This window comes from Giraffa tippelskirchi, chromosome 6, assembly GCF_054371585.1.
Source record: "Giraffa tippelskirchi isolate mGirTip1 chromosome 6, T2T-mGirTip1v1.2.pri, whole genome shotgun sequence".
NCBI lineage: Eukaryota > Metazoa > Chordata > Mammalia > Artiodactyla > Giraffidae > Giraffa > Giraffa tippelskirchi.
In genome coordinates, this window is record NC_137280.1 from 166,526,212 (window position 1) to 166,550,402 (window position 24,191).

The 24,191-nt window shown below is 41.5% G+C and overlaps 1 protein-coding gene and 1 long non-coding RNA gene across 2 annotated transcripts in view; one reads left to right on the plus strand and one right to left on the minus strand.

The window, feature by feature from the left end:
- Positions 1-277: 277 nt before the first annotated feature.
- The window catches only part of LIX1 (limb and CNS expressed 1), a 52,181-nt gene continuing 28,267 nt past the window's right edge, over positions 278-24,191 (minus strand). The window contains exons 3-6 of the mRNA XM_081498853.1: positions 15,760-15,900; positions 12,612-12,707; positions 3,666-3,743; positions 278-1,441 (exon numbers count right to left, since the gene is read on the minus strand). Of these exons, the coding sequence (XP_081354979.1) occupies positions 1,154-1,441; positions 3,666-3,743; positions 12,612-12,707; positions 15,760-15,900 (603 nt within the window). The 3' untranslated portion in view covers positions 278-1,153. The remainder of the gene's footprint in view (positions 1,442-3,665; positions 3,744-12,611; positions 12,708-15,759; positions 15,901-24,191) is intronic.
- LOC145509628 (uncharacterized) lies at positions 7,819-22,260 on the plus strand. The gene is made up of 5 exons (XR_014056250.1): positions 7,819-8,244; positions 9,014-9,183; positions 17,974-18,139; positions 18,843-19,143; positions 19,481-22,260. It is a non-coding gene; the product is annotated as an uncharacterized LOC145509628 (long non-coding RNA).

The window sequence follows — 24,191 nt, forward strand, 5'->3', positions numbered from 1 at the left end:
ATTCTTAAATTTGAGTGACGAAGAACCATAAAAATTGGTTTGTATTTGCTTTTGGTTTTCTAATCAGTTGATTGACCCCAAGCCATTTTAAAAGAGAGATGGCAATGTTTTATCCCTCCTTTAAAGAAGAGTCCAATAATTTAAACTGAGAAGTGACACTACGTTTGAGCTACTGGTGGCTTAAGTTCTTGAACAACAACAAAGACAATTAGTAATTCCTTTTCTCTAAGGCAGGAGAAACAAATCAAATGTAAATATAAGTACTGTTAAATGCTAATGATTTTTCAAAATGTTTTAATCTTAGAAATGCCAGTAACTGTCCCCATTATAGATATATGACTGAGGTGGCAGACATGAAAATAAAGCAGTTCATCTATTTGCAAATTAAAAATACACATGACTGATTGAGGACTCACAAAAACTGGATATTAATTCTTCTTGAGGAAAACAAGCGAGGGTGCTATCCTGGGTGACATTTATCCCCATATGGAAGAGTGGACTTTAAAAAAAAAATTTATTACAATGACATTTTAAGCCACATTACATTTATATAGTACTTTCATACCATTACCACTTAAAAATCTTTGATAGTGGGACATCCAGATAAAATCCCCACTGAAGTTTTATGTTACACCTAGTGGAGTGTAAATGATCTTGCAGCTGACAAAGCTTAAGAAGAAACTCCGACCCCTGGATATTTTTTAAAATAATCCATATTGTTTATTTAATCCCAAGTATTTTTTAATTACTATCATGCTACTTTCCCTAATCCTGGCTGGTGTTCTTTTTGGAGTTGCTACACTGGTCCTTTTTTTAAAACAACATACGTAATCCAGCAAAGCACATGTCAGCCAGGCTTCAGGTTGAAGCCAGGCCTGGAAAATATTTTCCAAAGAATCCCATCTTTATCCTTTCGGTCTGAAGTGGAACTATTGAGAATGAGATGGGGAAATTGCATTGAGGGGGACATTGGGTCCTATAAGGGTCCTACTACTCTTGAGATACTGTGAATGGAATAAGTGAGGAGAGTTACTACTGCCTTCACACAGCATCTAGAAGCGCTAAAGCCTCTGATGACCAAACTTCTCCATGAGCTTCCTAATGGGAGAGTCCGGCTTCTGCCCACCTTGGGGGCGGCTGGGACCTGGTCTTGCTAGTGATAGCCACAAAGGGCCGTGAGGCTCAGCTGATCGTCACTGGGTGAAGAAGTGTCAGGATCACTGTAAATCTGCGTCAGGGCTAAACTCAGGATCTCTTTCTTTTCTTTGTAAAACCGTAGTTCTTGTCCTGCTTTCCTGGCTTCCTCCAGCTCCCTCAGGGCCATTCGCAGCTCTTGGGAGAGAATTCCCGGAGACTCCCGCTCTTTCATGATCCAGTCTAGGGCCATGTGGCTGCGCATCTTTTCATCCAGGGAATACTGGGAATAGTAGGAGATGACTTCCTGGGAACCAAGAGACAAGGTCCAGAGCATCAGTAAAGAGCAACAAAAGTACCTAGGCCTCCACCCTCCACCCCACCACACAAACACCCATGGGGGTTCTACTGACAACCAAACCTGTCTGATGTTCACGAACTGAAGCCCAATCCCAGGACATACCTCTTAAAAGTAGAAATGGCTTCAGTTGGTACACAAAGTAAAGGTCACTCCAAGTTGAATCAAAATACTGCCACCAGGAATGACCTAATATTGTTCACAGAACAGAGCTCTAACCTCACTGGAAAATATATGTTCCTTTGAAACTGCATTCTTACAACAATTAGTATGAGCTTTACCTCATTTATTTATAACCCTTCTGCCCAACATTAGTTCCTTTGGCAAGATAGAGGGAAACAACTATATAGAAGGATTTGGGCAGAACTGGGTTTGGCCACACCCATTGCAGAAAACAGGAAGCTTTGAAACAGGACAAGACATAGACACCAGGAGAGTCAACTTCCTAACTGCTGTGTTGTTAGCATAAGGAAGATGACAGACCAAATGGTTCATAGTAACTATGAGAAGGACTTTAAAAATTATGGAATATAGGCATTATCATCACTGATATCATAACGGTAACTTTCTGTGCATTGTCTCTTACTTTCTGCAGACAATGCAAAATTAGTCACTATCTTCCAATTCTCATGTTTAAAATTTGCCAGTACATTGTAATGTCATGAATAAGTTTGATGAATGCTTTTTAAGAAGACCTTGTTGAGTGGATGCGTTGCTTATTTTTATTTTCAAGAACATATGGTATTTATTTATGACCTTAACAAATTAAAAACAATCACGGAAAAGTGTTTGTAACCAACTCGGCATGTTTCAAAGGCTTTTTATGAAATCAAAGGAAAAGAAAAAAATAGCCAAAGCCATTGTCAGCTACTCATTTCTTTTCCATCTTTGACATTTTGAAAGCCAGGCTTTCTAGGCAAAGAACAACTAAAAACTCCTGGGGCAGCAGTGCATGGAAAACTTTTACATCTGCCCTCATCTTGCTGACTAGTAGAGGCTTTGCTCTTCATACAACTTCCTGTTAGCAAATTCTCAAAAATAAACTACTATCCTTGAAATCTAGTGGGATAAAGGAAGAATAAATCTGAAGTGATAGTAGATGAGAACCATTAAGTGTATGGGAAGGGGTTTGCCTTTGCCACCAAAAAAGCGGGCAGGGTGCTTTTCATAGATAGCAAAGAAATGGTGAGACCCCGTCTCTGAAAAATAAAGAAGAAACTTCCAAACCCCAAAACTGAAGTGACTGAAAAACAAAAAATTGAAGTTATAGGAAACAAAAAAAAAATTGAAGTGATGGAAATACCATGTTTCCCACCTTTATAATCAGTTCTGTTGCCCACCGGTAACATTTGGTGGGGGTGAGAAAAATCCTCCTGCTACAAATACCTACCTGTTCTCGGTGAGGAGGTTTGGAGGTGGTGTGGACTCACATTTCTTTCTGCTTTGAGGAGTGGAAGAGGGGCACACTACCTGGAGTAGATGCTGTATCTGACTTAGGAACTAAGTCTGTCTGAGTGATCCCTCCATTCTAGCATTCAGTACAGGTATCTAGATCAGTCCTATGGCCAGCCAACATTCTTAGTGTGTGTATGTGGTCAGTCCCTGATGCAACTGGACTGATAGATCTAGATCTAAATCTAGATAGATATATCAGATATATATATATATATATATATGTACATATATATGTTAGTATACTTATATATGTTGCACATATAGATATATGCACATAAATGCACATAAAATTATATATACTTATGTATGTTAGTGTGTGTGTGTGTGTATATATATATATACATATATATGTATGTTAGTATATATATACTTCCCTGGTGGCTCAGACAGTGAAGTATCTGTCTGCAATGAGGGAGATCTGGGTTTGATCCTTGGGTTGGGAAGATCCCCTGGAGAAGGGCATGGCGACCCACTCCAGTATTCTTGCCTGGAGAATCCCATGGACAGAGGAGCCTGGCGGGCTACAGTCCAGAGGGTCTCAAAGAGTCGGACACAATGGAGTGACTAAGCGTAGCACACATATATACATATATCCTCTGCTCTTAATTAATAAGGAACTAAACAGAGAAAAATTCAAATAAGGAACCTCAGTGGAAGATGATCAGCGATCTGCTCAGTCCATACAATACAAACCTGCTTTTTATTGGAAAAATCTCACCTGTCGGGAACATTTTGTTTCACGAAGGGCTTTGAGGCTTCCATTCCAGTGCAATAGTTGGAAAATGGTCATAAGCTCCTATAAAACCCAAATGTTTGTCATTAGTCTCAAAGCAGAAATGTGAAAGAAAGTGCCTCACTGATTGCTGAAGAGGTCATAACTCTAATCCCCAACTATATTGGGGAAATGGAATATACAATACTGTCAGAACACTTTGAGAGTTTTCAAATACCACAGTCATAGGCTTCCGGAGCGTTTTTCCTTCCCTCCTCTGTTTTATCTATATTTGGCATGAACTATTAAATAATGGGCAAATACCTCTCAACAGTGTAAACACATATGCTGTAACAATTTTACACGCAGGAAGTTATATAAATATACCAGCACACCTTCGAATAATGTGTAGGCAAGGCTATTCATTGTATCATTTTTAAAAAATTGCCTGAGACTGGCAATGTTTTAAATGTTCATTTTTAAAGGAATGGTTAAATGAAATGGTCACAAAAAGGAATGGTTAAATCCTGAGGTGTAGCAGAATATAGCACTCCCAAATATGCAACTTTGGTATATTGATTATTTTGAGGTGTAACTACTTAAAAAACCACGAACAGAGGAAGAAGCTTTCTCTGAACTCCCCTTATCTCCCGAAAGACAGATCCTCCAAAAGGAACTTAATTGTCTAAAACTCTTCTCCAGGAGTTTCATCAACCAGGGAATACTGACGCTTATCACAGAAGTAGAAAGTGAGGCCCACTCCACGTTCAGCCAAACTTTGTCATTATCATATCTCCTATCTATTCTTCTAAGGATCAATTCACCTTTCTTAAAGATTATCTATTCTCTCCTAAGGGGCTTCCCTGGTGGCTCAGCAGTAAAGGATCTGCCGCCAATGCCGGAGACCTAAGAGACACGGGTTCGACCCCTGGGTCGTAAAGATCCCCTGGAGGAGGAAATGGCAACCCATTCAAGTATGCTTGCCTGGGAAATCCCATGAACAGAGGAGCCAGGTGGAGCCTGGTGGGCTATAGTCCGTGGGTTTCAAAGATTCAGACATGACTGAGCAACTGGGCAGGCGCACATGCGCTTTCCTGAGAGGCCTACACCCCTTCTCCCTTCCGTACTAAGATGGTATTTAGCCACCTGATGGAGGTCCTCATTTTTCCCTGGGTATCTCTCACACATATATGAGGTGTACTTCTGTCTTTCTCTTCTTAATCTGCCTTTCATGACAGGAGTCTCAGCTAAGAATTCAGAAGGATAAAAAGAAAATGATTCTTCCTCCCTTACAACACAATCATCCTACCAAATACAATGCAATCACAAAGGGTGAGAAGGCTCTCTCATTCTAATATAAAGAGTCTCTGTGAGGTGTTGTTAAAAGCAAGGTGTCCAACACATATACTGTGTGCTACTACTTGATTAAAAAAGAATTAGAAGATGCTTATAAATGTTTGCTTATAAATGCCTAGAAGAGTTCTGATAAGATACAAAAGAATCTGGGAACATGAGTCGCCTCTGGGGAGAAAAATGGAGGGAGACTTTCCTCTGACACTCGTTTGTATCTTTTGAGCTTTCAACCATGTGACAATATGACATACGAAAATAATTTAAATTTTTAAAAATTCAGGCCAAAAAATAAATATAGAGCATAAAATGGGCAAACTACAGAAACTGTAAAATACCCCTGAGTTTATAAATTCAGTCAAGAAAATGCCCTAAAATATGAACAGTAAAGATGAATTGACATTAAACCCACCCACAGTTTTCACGTTCAACAGCCAGGGCTAAGCACAGCATTTAGCCTTTCTATCAGCATCACTCTTTCCCTGCATGATATCAAGGGCAAGCTAACATGAATTCAACATACGGAATATTTTGTTTTTCCAATCTGATTAGGATTAGCAATCTTCCATTGAAGTTACCTGCAATTTTTTTTTTCTTTCTTTTTTGATCAGAGAAACATCTACCAAGGATTAGTGGTAGTACACACGACAGCCACATAACTATTGGAAAATAACAATACAGTTAAGGAACTTCCTGGTCATGAAACAAGTTTTGAAAGCTTAACATCTGAACAGATGTCTTATGCCCATTCAAAAAAAAAAGTGGTCTTTTACTGTCTTTATGTCTGCTTGCTCTGGAAAATGTTTTCACTACGAAATCTGGAGATATAAGCTCAGTTTGAGATTACAGTTATCTTAAAATTATGAGGTAAAATTTAAAGAGATAAGATCATCAGAACAAATATTCTCATGTCTAAACTTCTCATGTCTGAATAGCACTATTCTCATGTTTAAATTGCCATTAGAATGTAATGCTTTTCTTCTTTTCGGTTTGGGATTTTGTGTAGGTATTACTACACAGTAAGCACCACAAGAACACACAATGTTAGTCTCTTGGTTATATCTGACTCTTTGCAACCTTATGGACCATAGCCCGCCAGGTCCCTCTGTCCATGGAATTCTCCAGGCAAGAACACAGGAGTGGGTTGCCATTCCCTTCTCCAGGGGATGTTCCCGACACAGGGACCAAACTCGGGTCTCCCACACTGCAGGCAGATACTGTCTGAGCTACCAGGGAAGCCCAAGAACAGAGATCTTGGTAAAAGCAAAACCATGTGTTTCCGTTAATTACAATAGGACATGGACACCAGCTGAGGCACACACTGACCCCACGTCTGCCCAGGGTTCTGGGTCCAGTGCCAGGGGAACTCACCCTTCTTATGACTCCTCTGCATTTGTCTCTGCTCCCATACAGATTTCCACTCTGTCACATCACCATGCTACTTTGGGAAACTGAGAGTCTTTTGTTCCCTAACCAAATCCATAATCTAATCTGGCTCCCTCCACTATGCCTTTTATCAAGATAACCCCAGTGGCTGAGGAAGGTAAACTTGTGTTGCCCTCCTCGCTATACCCCCAGGCCTACTCACTGAATGTTTTGCAGACATTAAAAAAATGGATAGGAATGCTCTTTAGGTTCTGATATGAAGTAGTCTCCATGGTGTTACAGGAGGGACAATATTGACAAATGTTTTACGTTTTATTGTAAGACTCCTCTTAGATTTTATATTTTATTGTGTATGTCCATTTCCTTAAAGAAGAAAATGAATGCCACTCCACTCCTTTCCTTATCTTGCAATCTTCATGTAATGTCGACAACCCAGAAAGATGTATTGAGTTTATTCTGTGGCATCAGTAACCCTCCTGGCATCGTCCTTGCATCCGTGTGGCCCAGTTTAAGGAACAACCTATTGCTAACAGAGCTCTTAATTCCATCCTCTGACAACTGTCGCCTTCATAATATATTTTTCCTCCAACGTCCTCTAAGCTTTCGTTCCTATCTGTATGCCAAGCCCCTCGTCCAGATAAATTTCTGTTGTGTTGCTCAGCAACCCTCCTAACACTGTGGAACCCACAATTCTGTAAACAGAACTGGAAATCTTTCTCATATCCCTTGGCAACCTACCCCTCTCATAAAACTTCCCTACTGAGACTTGGACTGTTTTCGCCTGCAGGAGGAGGATTATCCTCCTCACCCACTCTGGTTTGTCTAAATTTCTATCCTATCATCAAGCAGTTGTTTCCTCTGCAGTAACACAACTGCCTCTTCTTCACTGCAGCTCTTGTTCCTAAATCCCCCAGGAAAGATAACCTTCTTTCTACCTTCTCACGTTGTGTCCTGATCTATAGTGCTTGCCCTCCTCTCTGGAGATAACGAATCTTACCATCGTCATATGAAGTATATGGAAATATTTCCACATTCTCCCTGTCCCATTTCTTTATTTCCCCTCACATGACCAAGAATTGATGCTTTTGAACTGTGGTGTTGGAGAAGACTCTTGAGAGTCCCTTGGACTACAAGGAGATCCAACCAGTCCCTCCTAAAGGAGATCAGTCCTGTATATTCATTGGAAGGACTGATGTTGAGCTGAAACTCCAATACTTTGGCCACCTGATGCAAAGAGCTGACTCACTTGAAAAGACCCCGATGCTGGGAAAGATTGAAGGCGGGAGAAGAAGGGGACGACAGAGGATGAGATGGTTGGATGGCATCACCAACTCAATGGGCATGAGTTTGAGTAAACTCCGGGAGTTGGTGATGGACAGGGAGGCCTGGTGTGCTGCAGTCCACGGGGTCGCCAAGAGTCAGACATGACTGAACGACTGAACTGAACTGAACTGACATGACCAAGTTCACTATCTTCAGATCTTCCTGAAGCTGTGTGAACCCTGGCTCAACCCCAGGAAATCCTTGCGTGCTTCTCATTGATTCCACTGGAAATCCTTGCATTATGAAAGACTGGCAAGGAGAGGGTGGCCGTGGGCTTCTGTGAGGACTCCTTTCCTAGTTTTCCCATGACTCCTCACTGCCTGGTCTTCTCAGCCTTGTTTCCTACTTGTTGAAGCCCTATTGTTTTGAATGAAGTCTGTTTGGTGGGCTGTCTGTCCTGCTTCTTCCTCACTGAAGTCTTTGCACCGTATTTGTCACATGGGCTGATCTAGAAGCCTGGCTCCTCTGCATGGGCTGACAGATAAACAAGAAGCTGGCCTAGAGGTGGAGTTGAGACTGGGGCCAGGTGAGTGACGCAAGACTTACGGTGAGTTGTACAAGTTCAGGGTCTTTTATTTAAAATCCTATCTTTATTTAAAATTTGGATGTTCTGTTTGTCATAGATTTTTGCACATTTATTTTGAGTTTTAAGCGTATTGCATTATGATATTATTTGCCTTGATTACTGCATTTTTTGATGCTCTTTTAAATTTTGTACCCCAGTTGAATGCTTGACTCTTCTTACCCTAGTCTGGGCTCTTCTGGGGATCTTGTCTCAGGGACAAGGGCAGTTTCACGAGCTTGTGATCTGTGCAGTCACTCAGGCTTTGAGCTTGGTTTAGCGCTTTACTATCTTTAAATTCATAGTAATTTTTGAACAAAAGGCCTTAAACTTTCCTCTTGCACCAGGCCCCATAAAGTATGCAGCCAGTTCCCTTTACCAAGTATTAGTTGCTCAGTTGTGTCTGACTCTTTGTGACCCCATAGACTGTAGCCCACCAAGCTCCTCTAGCCATGGAATTCTCCAGGCTAGAATACTGGAGTGGGAAGCTATTTCCTTCTCCAGGGGATCTTCCCGACCCAGAGATCGAACCTGGGTCTCCTGCACTGCAGGCAGATTCTTTACCATCTGAGCCACAGGGAGGCCCCATAAGTAAATTCGAAATCAAATGGTGAATCGAATCCTGTGTTTTCTTTCTCTTCAGGAACATTGCAGTTGTAGCTTTCATTCTGCAGCTTTTCTGGTTCACGTTGTCATTCATTCAATCTAAACCAACAACGGTCTGTCCTCACAGAGATTCCCGGTGTTGCCACCTCAAGAAACAATGTGTGGCCTCCCAGCTACTTCGCAGGGAGAAAATGTACACTGCTTCTCTCTGGAACTCTATCTGGGAGACTGGCTTGGTTCTGTGATTCATCAGAAATAAGAAAAACAAACAGTGTAAATGGAGAACTTGAAAAACAGGTGGGCACCATCTCCCCACCCAAGAGAATGGATTTAAGAGGAAATTTGTTTATGGGATGAGGTTTTAAAAGGCGACCTGGAGAATTTAGCAAAGATGTAAATAAACAGCTCGTCTTTGGATTGCATTAGGGCTTCAGAATAAATATATTAACCAGCTTCAGTCAAAGTCTGCCTTGAATCTGACCTTGACAAGACCCAGTGGCTAGAGCTGCCACCATCCCACCCCCACAAACATGAGGCAGTTTTCTCTACAGAGAGAGGCAAGGCTACCTTAAACAGGCACCCCAGCCTCCCGCCCACGAAGTGAAGGTAAGCAGAAGCCTATCAGGTTTCTTCTGAGCTCTGCCTCCTTAACGGCCCCCCTGGAAAGCCGGAGCACAGTCAGGAGACGCCAGTCTTGTTTTCAGACTGTAGAGTCATCCGTAGCTAGATATACACACACATCTATGACCCACCAGGGGTACTGAATGGCTGTGCTGACTGCAAACAGCCCAGGCCTGTGGTCAATTCCCATTATGCGCAGAAACAAGTTGATGCATTTAACCCAGGCCACGGAGGAATGTGTAGGAAACCAGCAGGCAATCTGGGGCTGGAGGAAGGAAGAGGGATGTACTTCATGGCCCTCCCTGTGGGTTGCCAGCATCCCTACTGGGAGGAGGGAGTTTGGATTTTTCCTGCCCTCACGTCTTCCTCTACCTCTGTCTCTCATCCAGCACCCAGCCTCCATTATGAGAATTTATGAAGCATTTCCACAATATGAGTCAAATTATTATTTCACATATTTAAATACCTTACCACGCAGACCACACAGAAAACATGCGGCCCATAGCAAGGCAATTAAAAAAAAAAAAAGGTATTACTAAAAGGTGGTTGAGTACAGCCTTTCTTAGTACTTGGACAGAATTTAAAAATTAAAAAAAAAAAATCTTGCCTTCCCTGTATTTGGCAGACTAACCCACTGCATTAAAAAAAATCATTCTTGATTTTTCTGAAAATAGTTACTAAATCCTATACAAGCTACCATGTTCTTGGCCAGGCAACGTTCATTCTGTAATAAAAAAAAAAGTACAATATTCTTCTGTCAGAGAGAGAGGAGGAATTAAAATAAATGATTTCTTTCTTAGGGAATCATTGTGCTAAATGCTTTATAAATGTCACATTGTGTAAGTCCCACAAAAAGTCTACACAATGGACATTGTGATTCTTATTTTGTAGATGAGAAACACTGAATCTCAGAATGGCGGAGTTCCCAGGCTTGGCCCTTGGATCTGTGTGATTTTTTTTAGCATGTGTTCCCTCTCTTGTGTCATGCGCCTCCCTTTTATGCTTCCTCTGTTTGACTTTAGATTGTTATGGGATATAAAAAAGGACTTGTGCTAGTTTCACTCTTGTATTCTATAGCAGGGCTTCCCTCATAGCTCAGTCGGCAAAGAATCTGCCTGCAATGCAGGAGACCCAAGGTCCTGAAACATTTAGTGCTGGGAAGCTACCTTGTCCTCATCTGAAGACTTTAGGTTAGGTAAAGCTGTCAAGGGAATCCATCCGGTAGCCTCTGGCATTTCAAGTAAAGCAGTTCTTCTTCAGAAATATATATACTATCAGTTGTCATTTTTTACTGAGCATTTACCATATGCCAGGAACCGTTCTGAACTCCCTATGCAGCCTCGTTTAATCTTCACAATGGCACAGTGAGGTAGCACTGCTATTATTGCTACTCTTATTCTTTCTGATTTATGTACAAATGAGGAAACAGATTTAGAGGTGAGCAGCTGAACCCACTCCCCAGCTAGGGCTGAGAACCACTGGCTGCTGCAAGCCGCTGTCTATACCAGAAGGTGAGCTTCAAGGTCTTTTGCAAACCAAGACAAGCAACATCAAAGGTCAGTGGGACCACAACTGCTTAAGGAGAAGTCTGGATGACTGAGATCTTCCTAGGAAAGGATGAAAAAAGAGCATTTTTGCTTCAATCAAACAAGCTGCTGCTGCTAAGTCGCTTCAGTCGAGTCCGACTCTGTGCGACCCCACAGATGGCAGCCCACCAGGCTCCGCCGTCCCTGGGATTCTCCAGGCAAGAATGCTGGAGTGGGTTGCCATTTCCTTCTCCAGTGCATGAACAGGAAAAGTGAAAGTGAAGTCGCTCAGTCATGTCTGACTCTTAGCGACCCCATGGACTGTAGCCTACCAGGCGCCTCCATCCATGAGATTTCCCAGGCAAGAGTACTGGAGTGGGGTGCCATTGCCTTCTCCAAATCAAACAAGAGTGGTGAGTAAAATTAATGAATTTTAAAATGGGCAGGACGGACATATCCACTTGAGAAGTGGCTGTGGCCTTGTAGTCAGGAAAAGAGTTTGAAAGGTACCAAAGATGGTATTTGAAAGCTGGCTTTAGGGTTCAGCTATACCACCACTGTAAATTATACCACGATGAACATATTTGTCCATAAAACTTTATATTCTGATTGCTTCTTGGAATCTAACCTAAAATAATAGAAATCTTGGAGGTAAAGTCTCCTTATTATAACACTGCATATTGATTCTTAGTAGCATTGATGTATATGGATGGTCAACTGTATTCAAATTTAATTTTTTAGAGAGCATACTTTTCATTCTCAACCACTATTGAATTTTTGTGTCTAGCCCAATATAGGATAATAGTCAAAATGTGAACTCAGAAATCAGACTGCCTGGGTCTGAGCCCAGGCTGTGCCATTTACTAAGCTGTATGACATACTTCCTTCAGTGATGACTTGGGTATAATAAATACTCACACGTTTATTGTGAAGGTTAAATTATGGTAAGACTTGTTAAACGCTTAGCACAGTGCCAGACAAGGTAAGCATCCAGTGAGTGTAAGCCATTCTTCTTCTTACTACTAATATAATTAATTTACAAATAACAGGTAATATAGTTCCTTAACTCTGTTATTGCTTGTCAGCAGTGGAATGAAAACAGCTACAGCTTGCTGAATTTTTTGATTTAGTTAATGATAGGAGATGGAAGATCTTGTTTAACAAAAAATACCATAACAGAGGGGGAAATTGTTTAATATCCATTGCAGTCATCTTCATCTATAACTTCTGAAAACTAAGAACCAAATGGTCATGACCAATATGTCAAGCTGTTTGATTTGATTTAAAGGGGAGCTTTATACTGAAAAGCTGGTAAAGTGTTAATAGGGTCATAAGATGGTAATGTTCCCTACCTGTTTCTTAGCTTAAGTTTTCTACTTTCCTTGAAGAAGCAAAGATGGTGCCTTGTTGACTGGTTTGTTTTAGCCTATTGCAGTGCTGCTAAAAGAGAGTTACAGTGCTGGATTCTAAGAGGGTTAAATTAAAATGACCAAAATAAACAAAGAGCTGTTCGTGATAAGACTGGCATTCCCCCAGGCTTCTAGGAGCTGTGTAGCAAAATAAACATGTGGCAGGTACCTGAAACTCTAGCATGGTCTTCCCCATGTTTGACTCCAACATGTAGTGATAGGCTCCGATGCTGGTGCTCGGGTCATCTGCGTCATCCAAAGTGCCCTTGGGAAGGAAGCAGAAAAGGAAAGTATCACGGATTCTTCCTTCTCTTCTTTGGGGGTCATGAATGAATCCTGCAACCCCACGGTGAAACTCCTGTGGTTCTAACCCTTCAGGTATGCATCTTACAACCATCTCCAGCTGATTTGGGATAAAAGCCTTAATCCCACCATCTCTCAGAGTGAAGAGGATTTTGAAGTCAACTTGAATCTAGCTTTTCATTAGAATGTTAACTGATTATATACTCAAAAAGAATAATTATACTAAAGCAGAAATTCCCATATCTCTATAGAGTTTTTGTTGGTAGTGGCATTAATGCCACCCTAATGAGCAGCCATGAAATAAAAAGATGCCTACTCCTTGGAAGGAAAGTTATGACCAACCTAGACAGCATATTAAAAAGCAGAGACATTACTTTGTCAACAAAGGTCCATCTAGTCAAGGCTATGGTTTTTCCAGTAGTCACGTATGGATGTGAGAGTTGGACTATAAAGAGGGCTGAGCGCATAAGAATTGATGCTTTTGAACTGTGGTGTTGGAGAAGACTCTTGAGAGTCCCTTGGAGTGCAAGGAGATCCAACCAGTCCATCCTAAAGGAGATAAGTCCTGAATATTCATTGAAAGGACTGATGTTGAAGCTGAAACTCCAATCCTTTGGCCACCTGATGTGAAGAACTGACTCATTTGAAAAGACCCTGATGCTGGGAAAGATTGAGGGCAGGAGGAGAAGGGGACGACAGAGGATGAGACGGTTGCATGGCATCACTGACTCAATGGACATGGGTTTGGGTGGACTCTGGCAGTTGGTGATGGACAGGGAGGCCTGGCGTGCTGCGGTTTATGGGGTCGCAGAGAGTCGGACACGACTGAGCGACTGAACTGAACTGAACTGAATGAGTGGTTGCCCTTCGAGGCTGTTTTCATCCATTATTGAAATCTTGAAATGCTGACTTGCTTTATAAGATTCTAGTGATCACCAAGCAAATTATGTAACTAACAGGGAAAAAAATTCTCCAGTTTTATGGACCATTCATATTTTACCACCATGATACTTTTTTTTTAATTTATTTTTTAATTTGAAGGTTCAAGAGAGAGGGGACATATGTACACCTATGGCTGATTCACATTGATGTTTGACGACCGTGATTCTCAATAGGAGCTTTTCACCTTCACTCCAGGTGTTTAACCTGGAGACATGGATTTTGGTTTATATTTTTTCAATTCTGGACCACTTAATTTTTAAGAAACACGGTGGGTGGGTGATGAGAAAAAAATGAAATTCCCCTTCAATATTTGGTTATGGGGAGTGGCAATAAAAAGTTAACATGAGCTCTGGAATGGCATTGGGGCCTGCCCTTCAATATCCCATGGCCTTGGATTCCTGGAAAGGTGGGCAATGGCTTTGTGAGACTGAACAAACAACTGCCAGCATCAGATAGCCGCAAATTTATAGCTTTTGAATGCAATAACATTAACACACTACTGCCGAAATATTTATGTTGGCTTTTTAAATATCCCAGAGGAAATCCATCCAGAAGCCTATGAACCATATATATTCTCCTTCCTTAGAAATTTCCATGAAAAAAAATGATAAATTACATTTACACTGAGGACCCCTCCCTGCTCCTGAGTAAATTCCACGCATATAAATCAGGCATCATTTTCCTAACTTCTCTTCCTCAAAGGCACTTGAAATTTACAGGGCAGAAAAAGAAAGGCCTCCTTTCATCCTCAGAGCAGAGACAGACCAGAGCTCCCTGAAGTCTCTCTGCCAGGACAACCACTCTCAGCCCCTGCCTCTCTCCCCTCATTGCTTCTCTGTGTGATAAGAGCATTTATGAGGGGGGGAGGCAGCAAAAAAAGGTCACAGCTGGTGTGATAATGTCACCTTCGTTATCAGCAGCTTCTCCAGAAAGACAGAACCTCGACTTGCATAGTCAGGTTAAGGGAATCAGGGAATGAACCTCTCAGCTAGGGTTGATCCATGCTAAAGGCAGAGCAAGAGGTAGCTTATCTCTTTGGTAATGCCCTTTGGTTTCTGCACTTTAAGGACACATAGGGAGACGCCTGCCCCAGTTGAGACCCAAGGCTTCCTCTGTGGTGAAAATGGTTTATAGTTTGGAGGTACAAGGATCAGGAGCACCAGATAATTCATGGGGCAAATAATCTACTCCTAGATTGGCGAGAAAATGTCCTGTCTAAATTTCTAAGACACAGTTTGGCTCTTAAAGCACTTTGCATTTAATTACATCTATTATAGAAATTTCCAGAGCTCTTGGAATAAAGTAATCGATATTAAGTGTGATAACTCTAACATCTAACAAATATTGGGCATACAGCTTTTCTCATAGCTAAGCAGTTAGTGGGCTTCTCTTGTGGCTTAGCTGGTAAAGAATCCGCCTGCAATGTGGGAGACCTGGGTTCGATCCCTGGGTTGGGAAGATCCCCTGGAGAAGGGAAAAGCTACCCACTCCAGTATTCTGGCCTGGAGAATTCCATGGACTGTAGAGTCCATGGGGTCGCTGCCAAGAGTCAGACACAACTGAGCTACTTTCACTTAACTTCACTTCAAGCAGTTAGTATTTTCTTAAAAACTCAGATTGCAGGATCTCATGCTGGCTGGGGAACTGGTACTTTTAATAAGCACTTCAGATAATTTTTATGATTAGTCAAGTTTGGGAAAAACTGAACTTCTTTATGTCTTGGTATTCAACTGCATGCATCCTCAAGCCCTAAAAGAATCAGTGCTCCTCAAACAGCAAACACCCAAATAAACAAATCAAGATGGATAATTCAATCCATTTTGATAGACAGCTTGATTAATTGTGATCCAGGAAGGCTAAAGAAACTTGCTGAGACATGGATAGGGAGCCAGCCCCAATATCATGATTTTCAATCTAAGTGCTCTTTTTGCTGAAAATTAATAATTTAATGGGCTAAAAAAAAAAACCCTGCACAGTTCTTAAAGAACTTGTCCACATTAGCATCTCCCAAGATTCAAAGGCCTCAGTACTCTCAGTACAGCCAGCTCCCCGCTTCCCTGGTGGGTACTCACACTGGTGGAGGCAACCGCTTCCTGCACACTCTCCATAATGAATTCCTTGGTGATCCTGCGAGAGGGCAGCTCATTGAAGAGGGAGTTGATTAGGGCCACTTTAGCTGCATCCCGTCTGGCCTCAGCTCTACTTAAGCAGCACTTAAGAAGGGAAGGAGAAAAGAGTCATTAAAGAATCCGGCATCTCATCATTTCGCCCCAACTCAATGGGTCTCTGGACATTTATTTCTATTTATACATTTACTGTCTGCATCTATTCTTCCATACCAATTGCTAATCCCCTTGATGATCATGCAGACTTTCTTGCAGCCCCAGAGCCCATGCAAATGTCTTGGTTACTCTTCAAATGTTTTAGTCTTATTTCACAGTCACTGAATGCATACTATGTACGAGAGGCTTTCACACTCTGTTAATAAATAATAACGAAAGTAATAATGGCAACTGTTCTGTGCTCAGTGATTGCACTCTTTACCAGGGCCCTCCTCAAATCTTTATTTCAGAGAAAAGAAAGGAAGGAACGAAGGAAAATGGGAGACACGTTTAACACAATGATTAAAAACATATATTCTGGAGTCAGACTCCTTGGGTTCTGATTCCAACTCTGGAACTTCCTAGCTGAAAAACCAGGGACAAACTAGTCTTTCTGTGCCTCAATTTCCTCCTCTCTAAATGGAAATAATAGTGGTCCCTGTGTCGTAGGGTTGAGCATAGGCTCAATTCATTAATATACCCAGCACGTGGTAACACTCTATGAGAGTTCCTCAGGCTTATGTTTTTTAACCTTCAGGTTAGGACCAAGTGGCTGCTGTGAAAAATGGCTTGGGTTTTTTCTCCTTAGTGTTGGATGGCAATCTATAAGCCTTTCAGGTAGCTTCAGGCAGCAAAGCCCTTCAAGCTTTAGACCTCTCTCAAGGTTTAGGCCACCTGCATTATCTCAAGGTTTAGGCCACCTGCATTAAACCAGGGGTGTGGAGACTGGGAGAGGTGTCTTTGCAATATGGATTTGGCTGGAAATTTACAGGATACTGAATTCTGAGTCAGCAGTCTTTCACTAAAGCTTGGGTACCACCTCTTCCAGGAAACCTTCCCTGACCATTCCCAATTGCAGGCTGGGAGGACCAGCATCCATAAGAGGCACACACCACACTGAAGTGTAATTGTCCACTAGTGCTCTGCCGCCCAACCCCAGGCTGTGAGCAACCCAAGGGCGGAGTCTTTGACTTAATCAACTCTCCGTCTTTGCACCTGCAACATAGTTTGTTGAATGAATAATTGAATATAGCCTAGGGAATTGAAAGCACCGATCACTAAAGCGCCTGACAAAGTATTTAAGAAATTAAGAGAATTTAAGATATACACTTATTCTTACTAATTTTAAAAAGTCCCATTTCAATATACCCTTTATTGTATTCATAATCCAGTAATAGAAAAATATACTAATATGTGAATTGCAGAGGGGAAAATTGGCCTTTTAGTTCAGGCTCTCTGAGAGTACTAGTTTTGCCGGAGTGTAGGATATGTTTATTATTCTTTGGAAAATCAGTTCCCTGTTAAAAAGCAAACAAAGTTTTTGCAAATATTACCTGACATCTGTAAAAGCAGCTCATTTTAATAAGAATTTGCTGTATGAAACATATAATAATGCCGTTGGGGTTTTAGAATTTAGAGAATTAGATTCAGATCTGGGCACTCTTACGAAACTTTATATAACTTTCTATCTAAATAATAGCAATTTAAACCATCTTTCATAGAGCGAGACCTAGTAAACACTACTTAGATAAAAGAAGCTATCTATTTTAAATAAGACCAGCTAAGTACTAGATCAAAGGCGCCACATACATTTACAACCAAATGGCACTGCTTCTGAGATCAAAGTGCTGCAGGGCTGAGAGAACAGAAAGAGCCTTTACCCAGAAAGCATGGAAAAGGACTCCGAGACTTAACCAGTATCGAGATTTTTAAAGCAGACACATGTCTTTACTTATTTGATTGTTTCAATGTACAGAATCTTTGGTTAAAATGGGGGAGAAAGTGTACCAATTAATAAGTACATAAAATAAAATAAATTCTGAGCCATCAAAGGCTTTCCTTGCTATTGTTCTTTGCATTTCTGAAAGACAAGTACTTCAAAATGTCTATAATGTTAACCAGCCGCTTTCTTTTAAATTTTGGAGCTACAAATCCGAGCCAGTAAAGCTGCATATTTTTCTTTAGGGATCTTGGGAACTCTCAAACCATAAGGACCTGTGTTTGGACAAGAAATTTGGCCAAAAGCAATCTACTTGGCAAATCTAAATCAGAGTGTGGATTCTGCTGTAAGAACAGGCACTGTGAGAGTTACCATCAAACAGTGGGAAACGCTGCAAGAAAATAAAATATGGTAAGTGACAGGACATTTTATTGATGTGTCCAAACTGGTCGTCAAAGACATCATTTGGGAAGTGAATGAAGTATGATGTTATTTCAAAGCAACTTCCTGCTGGAATTGGACTCCCCAGGTTGTATGGTTTATTCTTGCTGTTTGTCAGCCAGACCCCAATCATAAATACAGATTTGTAAACCATGACTTATCCGCTAACCATTCTTACTTGTTAACACAGACAACTTCTGTCCTTTGCGCTTTGTGAAAGTGCAGAGCCGGAATACTTAATAGTCAAGATTTTACTAAAGTCAGCTGCGGATTTCTTTAGCATGTGGAGCCACATGTTTTTCAAGTGGCTAGAAGACCCCACTCAGACATTTATCTTGATGCATAGATGCCTTTCATTTGCCGGTAGATTATAAACCACTATAATCATTTCAAAGCCTCTCAGCTCTAAAATTAAAGCCAAAAAAAAAAAAAAAAAGGAGCATCTGTGGCATTGCTCAGGAAAACTATTTAAAGGTGGGGTAGCCAGCTTCTGAGAAAACCCCCAGCGATCTCTCCCTCCTGGTATTCACACACGTGTGCAGTCTCCTCCCATACTGTCCAGGGTTGGTCTGTGTAACCAACAGAATACAGCAGAAGCCATGGTATGTCACTTTTGATTTTAGGTTATAAAAGGCACTGTGGTCCTTCTTGGTCACACTTGCTTTCTCTCTAGGAAGAGTCAGCTGCTGTGTTGTGAGGAGTCCTACTGAAAGGTACACATGCTAAGGATCTAACTCCTACTGCCAAGAGCCTTCTAAGGGAGATTGGAAGCTGATCTTCCAGACCCCATCAAGCCTTTAGATGACTGTGGCTCCAGGCTTGACTGCAACCTCTGGGAGACCCTGGGCCAGAACTACCCAACTAAGCGCCTTCCAGATCCCCAATCCTCAGAAACAGTGTGAGACAATGAGAAGTTTTGAGGCAATCTGTTACCCAGCCACAAACAGCTAACACAGAAGCTTTGCTCCCATCAGGTAATTGGGAACTCCTTCAGCCCACCCTTGAGGTCTGTCTGTCTTAGTCGCTCAGTCGTGTCCGACTCATTGTGACCCCAGGGATGGTAGCCTACCAGGCTTCTCTGTCCATGGGATTTTCCAGGCAAGAATCTTGGAGTGGGCTGCCATTCCCTTGAGGCAGAGCTCACTAATAGTAATCCTTGTTGCTGAGTGTTGAGCTAAGCAATCCTAGGTGGTGCTAGTGGTAAGAACCCACCTACCAATGCAGGAGACATTAGAGATGAGGGTTTGATCCCTGGGTCCGGAAGATCCCCTGGAGGAGGAAATGGCAACTCACTCCAATATTCTTGCCTAGGAAATCTCATGGAGAGAGGAGCCTGGCAGGCTATCGTCCACGGGGTCCCAAGAGGTGGACACGACTGAAGTGATGTGGCATGTATGCACAAGCTAAGTGTTTTATGTCGATTGTCACATTTAGTTATCACCACAATCCTGTAAGGTTTATTTTATTGTGACCCTTACTTTGCCCTTGAGAACACAGAGGTTCCATAGCCCAAGGTCATACAACTTAAAAAATTATCAAAGCAGGATTAAAACCCCTGTCAGACTTGAGAGCCCAGATTTTTAACCACAACACTATTCTGCTTGTCACAGAAATGGTCACCCACCTTGGAATAGAGAAGAGATATAATTTGGCTAAAGTTTCCCAGCATTCCCCAAATCAGCATAGATAGTACTTTAGCCCAAGCTAAATACTTGGTACTCCGTGGATCGTTTTGACATAAGATTCCAAGAATGTTTCCTCCCATTCCCACATGATGAACTCAACTTCTTTTAAAAGAAAAGGCCAAGGAAGAAGCAGTGTAGTGTCTCAAGAAACTGCTCAGTGATGAAGGCACGTGCTAAAAATTATGTTAATATCATCTTCTCTCCTATGTCCTTTTGGTTCTTTTCTTCACCTGGACTGTAGGGATAAGGAAGATGGAGAAAGACCAGCCGTGACTAGAACAGGAGATCAACTGTCAGCCCCTGTTAGAATTTTCTTGTGCTGTCTGGAATTGTTCCCTTGGTTAAGAATGGAGCCAAGAGACTTCAGAGTTTTACCACACAAATTTTAAGGGTTTTACCTCAACAACTTTAAGATATATTTGGTAACCCTTCAAGAGCAAGAAGTCATTTAAATTAAACTTCTCCAGCTCCACCAGATGAGAAATTCTCCCAAGACCAGCTCCTTCTGGCTCTTTATTTTATTTTGGATGTGAGATCATTGGCAAGCTACTAGGAGCCCACAGGGTATGTTATAAAGACCATTGCTAAGCCTTGGCCAGCAGTCCAACCCAAAAATTCGATGCCTTTAGTTTTCATGGTAAGATCACCTGGGGAACTTGATAACATGCACATTCCCAGTCAGCGTCTCTTCAGATGGACCGCAGTGGGGGTCTGCATTTTCACAAGCTTTCCAGGTGATTCTGGGGCAGGTGGATCTAGGACTATCCTTAGAGGAATGTTGCTCTAGCTTCTGTTAGTTCTGTATCTCATTTCTAATCAGCAGAGGCAGAACCAGGTTTTGTGGGACCTGAAGCTTCCACAGTTTGAGGGATTTTGTATGAGAAAAACAATAAGAAATCACACATTTTAAAAACTGGCCTGTAAATTTGAAGTAACTTATGCAGCAGAAGTTTCACTGGTTTCATGGTTGAAAGGGAGAACAGTCTCTGGTCACCACCATATGTAGAGTTTTCCCCTTCACACCAACTAATTCTCTTATGCCAGCTGGGCATGCTACAGTGTAACCCAGTTCTGAAACTGTCCACCTGGAGATAGGATCAGATTCCACAGATGGCTCTGTCCTACCAGATGACCCCACTTCAGACACCAATCACACAAGTCCAGGTTGTCCCCTGTGTTTCTGACCAAACTGCTAAAAATGACAGATTCCTACAACTGCTTCCTCAGCATCCATCATTTGCTAGAACAATTCAGAGAACTCATAAAAATTAGTTACCTACTAGATTATTGATTTGTTACAAAAGGACACAACTCAGGAAAAGTAAAAGATGCATAGAGTGAGGTGTGTGTGGAGTCCCTCCATGCCTTCTCCAGGCAAACCACCCTCCCAGCACCACCAACCTAGAAAGCTCTCTAAATCCCACCATTTAGGACTTGTATGGAGGCTTCATAACATAAGTGTGATTGTTGAACTCTTTGGCCACGGGTGCATAAATCAATCTTCAGCTCCTCTCCCTTATCAGATCAGAGTTTGGGGCTGAAAATTCTAACCTTCTCATCATACGGTTGATTCTCCTAGCAACCAGGCCCCATCACTAGGAGCTTCCCCAAAATCCACTTCATTAACATGAACTCAGGTGTGATATAACCCTTTATTTGTTATGAATACTAAAAGATACCTTTATCACTCTTATCACTTAGGAAATCCTAGGGGTGTCAGGGGCTGTTGGGCAGGAGCCAAACCAAATACATATGTCATTATGAATCTCAATATTGCAATAGTATATCTACCTCTGCTAACATGAAGCAGCCTAATTTCTCACTAGAGAAATTACTTTTACACAAAAGTTAGGGACAGCAGCATTCAGGTTGGAAAAAAAAACTGTTTATGACTGTTCTTCTAAAATTAAGCCTTTAAGAAGTATATAGGCACTTCTAACTTAACTGAAGTCTCAATATTCCTTTTTACTCAGCAGTTCTTATTTCTTCATAATAATTTTCCATGTGTCATACTATACAACAGAAAAATTAAACCAAGATTTATTTGTGGGTCAGTGGGCTGTCCTGAAATAAAATGGTAGTTAGTCCATTTTTTAGGATGTACAGCAATTTTTAAAATTCATTGAAATAAAATTTTAGCAGTCATGTACATATTATAAACATAGAAATGCCTAATAAGATACTAGTTTTATTGTTAATTATTGATAACAATAAAAATTGAAATTATTATAAGTGCATTACTACTCATAGAAACATTTTCCAGCCAGGATGACACAGTTTATATTCTGAATATTAACTTTCCTAGTATTCCTCATTTTATTAACAGTTTTTCCCGTGCTTTGTATTAGAACATGTATTGAGTAACTGTTTCTGGATACTAATATTTTTCTGTCCATACACCCCAACTATAGGGCTTTTGAAAGAAAGTCTGTGGAAAGATATCAATGTAAGTGACTTTTCTCCATCTTAAACAATAGACTTTTTCAAATTTTTTGCATTTACATTTTAAAGACATCAAGAAAAATAAAAGTGTGCAGGTCCCTAATCAACTTAGGTACACTTTATTCTGTGCCTACCAGTAGTAGCTGAGGAGCTGAAAAGTGGTCAGTAAGGAGCAAGGTTTTTTGAAAAAGACCCGTCATGGATTATACATTTGACAGACTGTGTCTACATGTAGCCTCAAAACTGAAGATGCCATCTTCTCTGAGGCCAACAGCAGGTCAGTGTTTAGTGGCATTTGCTCAATAGCACATCGGACCCAAGGGGCTCTCCCAAGCTGGGATTTTGCAGGTGGCAAAACCAAATAAATGGACTCTGTGCGAGGTGAGAATTCTTGCCCAGATTCTTTAGGCTGCCAAGCCTGTCATTCAGGTGGTGTGGGGCATTTGCTGGTGTGACTCGGAGTCCAAGTCTCAGCAAGCGACTTGCAGAGTTTGCGCGGATGGCCTGCCAGCTCTGGACAGTGTCACCAACACCTCGGTTTCATCCTGACAGCAAGCCATCAGCACAAAGAATGCCACACAAACCAGACCCTGATGCTAATTGTCCCCCGCTCAGTTCTTTAAGACCTTGACTGCCCTGGTCTAAGCATGAACATGTGCATGTGTTCCAATTGATCTAACTGTAGATATATTAGCTTTTTTTTTTTCCTTTCCAGATGGTGACGAGAAAAAGGGCAACCGTTGAGACTCAGTCACCCAAGTTAATATGGTGTCTCTTCCCCCGTAGGTCAGGCTGGCTGTAAATAGATTGGGAACAATTTGGAGCTCTGTGTGTGCTGGGAATGGGGGGTGGTCTTTGCTAGGTGTGGGGGAGGGGGCTGGTCTGGGAGTCCAATTTTCAGGGAAAACTCACCCAGTTCCTGTCAACTGAAAGAAACGTTTCATGCACATGGTGGGTCAGAATGTTATTTTTATAATATAAACCACCTGGCCTCCTCCTCGTTTACCTCTGCCGCAAATGCTATTCTACACACATACCTAGACCCAGGTCCCTGGTAACTATTACAAAACCATGTTGTGTTTTGCTCCTTGAGGTTTGTTTGTTTTTTTTCTTTTCCCTTTTTTCTCTTCTTCTTCTTCTTTTTTTTTTTTCAAGTTAAGGTGAAGACAAGATGGATTGATCAGGGCTCAAAGTTTTGGTTTATTTTTACAATTGCTTTGATGTAAAAGGACTTGGCTCTGATTGTGTGGAGAGAGGTTGCAGGGATGGGGTGGGGAAAGGTGCAGTCAGCCTTTCTTCCTCACTCAGCAACTCCTAAGACTGTGAGCATCTTCCTAAAGTTTATCAGCAAAGGCTGGGGAACCCCTCTGGAGATTGTCCCAAGTCTATTTACCTGGAGCCTTTCCCCAAGCATTATCTTTCACTATATGTGGAGGTTCTATTAGGAACGGCAATATGTGAATATCTCTGTTTACTTTGCTTGATGAAAAAATAAATAAATAAAGTTAGCAAAGAGTTCTGGGTAATAACCAGTTCTCATTAAAACAATACACACTTCCAGTTTCCCAGGCAAGCCATTAAAGCCTGGATCATTAGCTGACATATGACTTTCAAATGAGAAGGGGTTTTAACTAATCTTCCTATCTTTGAGTCTCATTAGTTGCCAAACAGGATGCTTTCCTGTGGAGATTTCTACCAGGAAATACCTCCTTTAGAAGTTAAGTTGCATTGCATAGCATGTTGTGCATCTGCGTCAAGGTATACAAATCTAGTGACAGAGAAGAGGTCATGGCTGATTTCAAATAGCAATAGTTGACATTAAAACAGCATTAGTGCAAGGCAGTAGTCTCAATTTTATGGTAGGAACTAAATCTTTCTTTGGAGCATGGAATGTT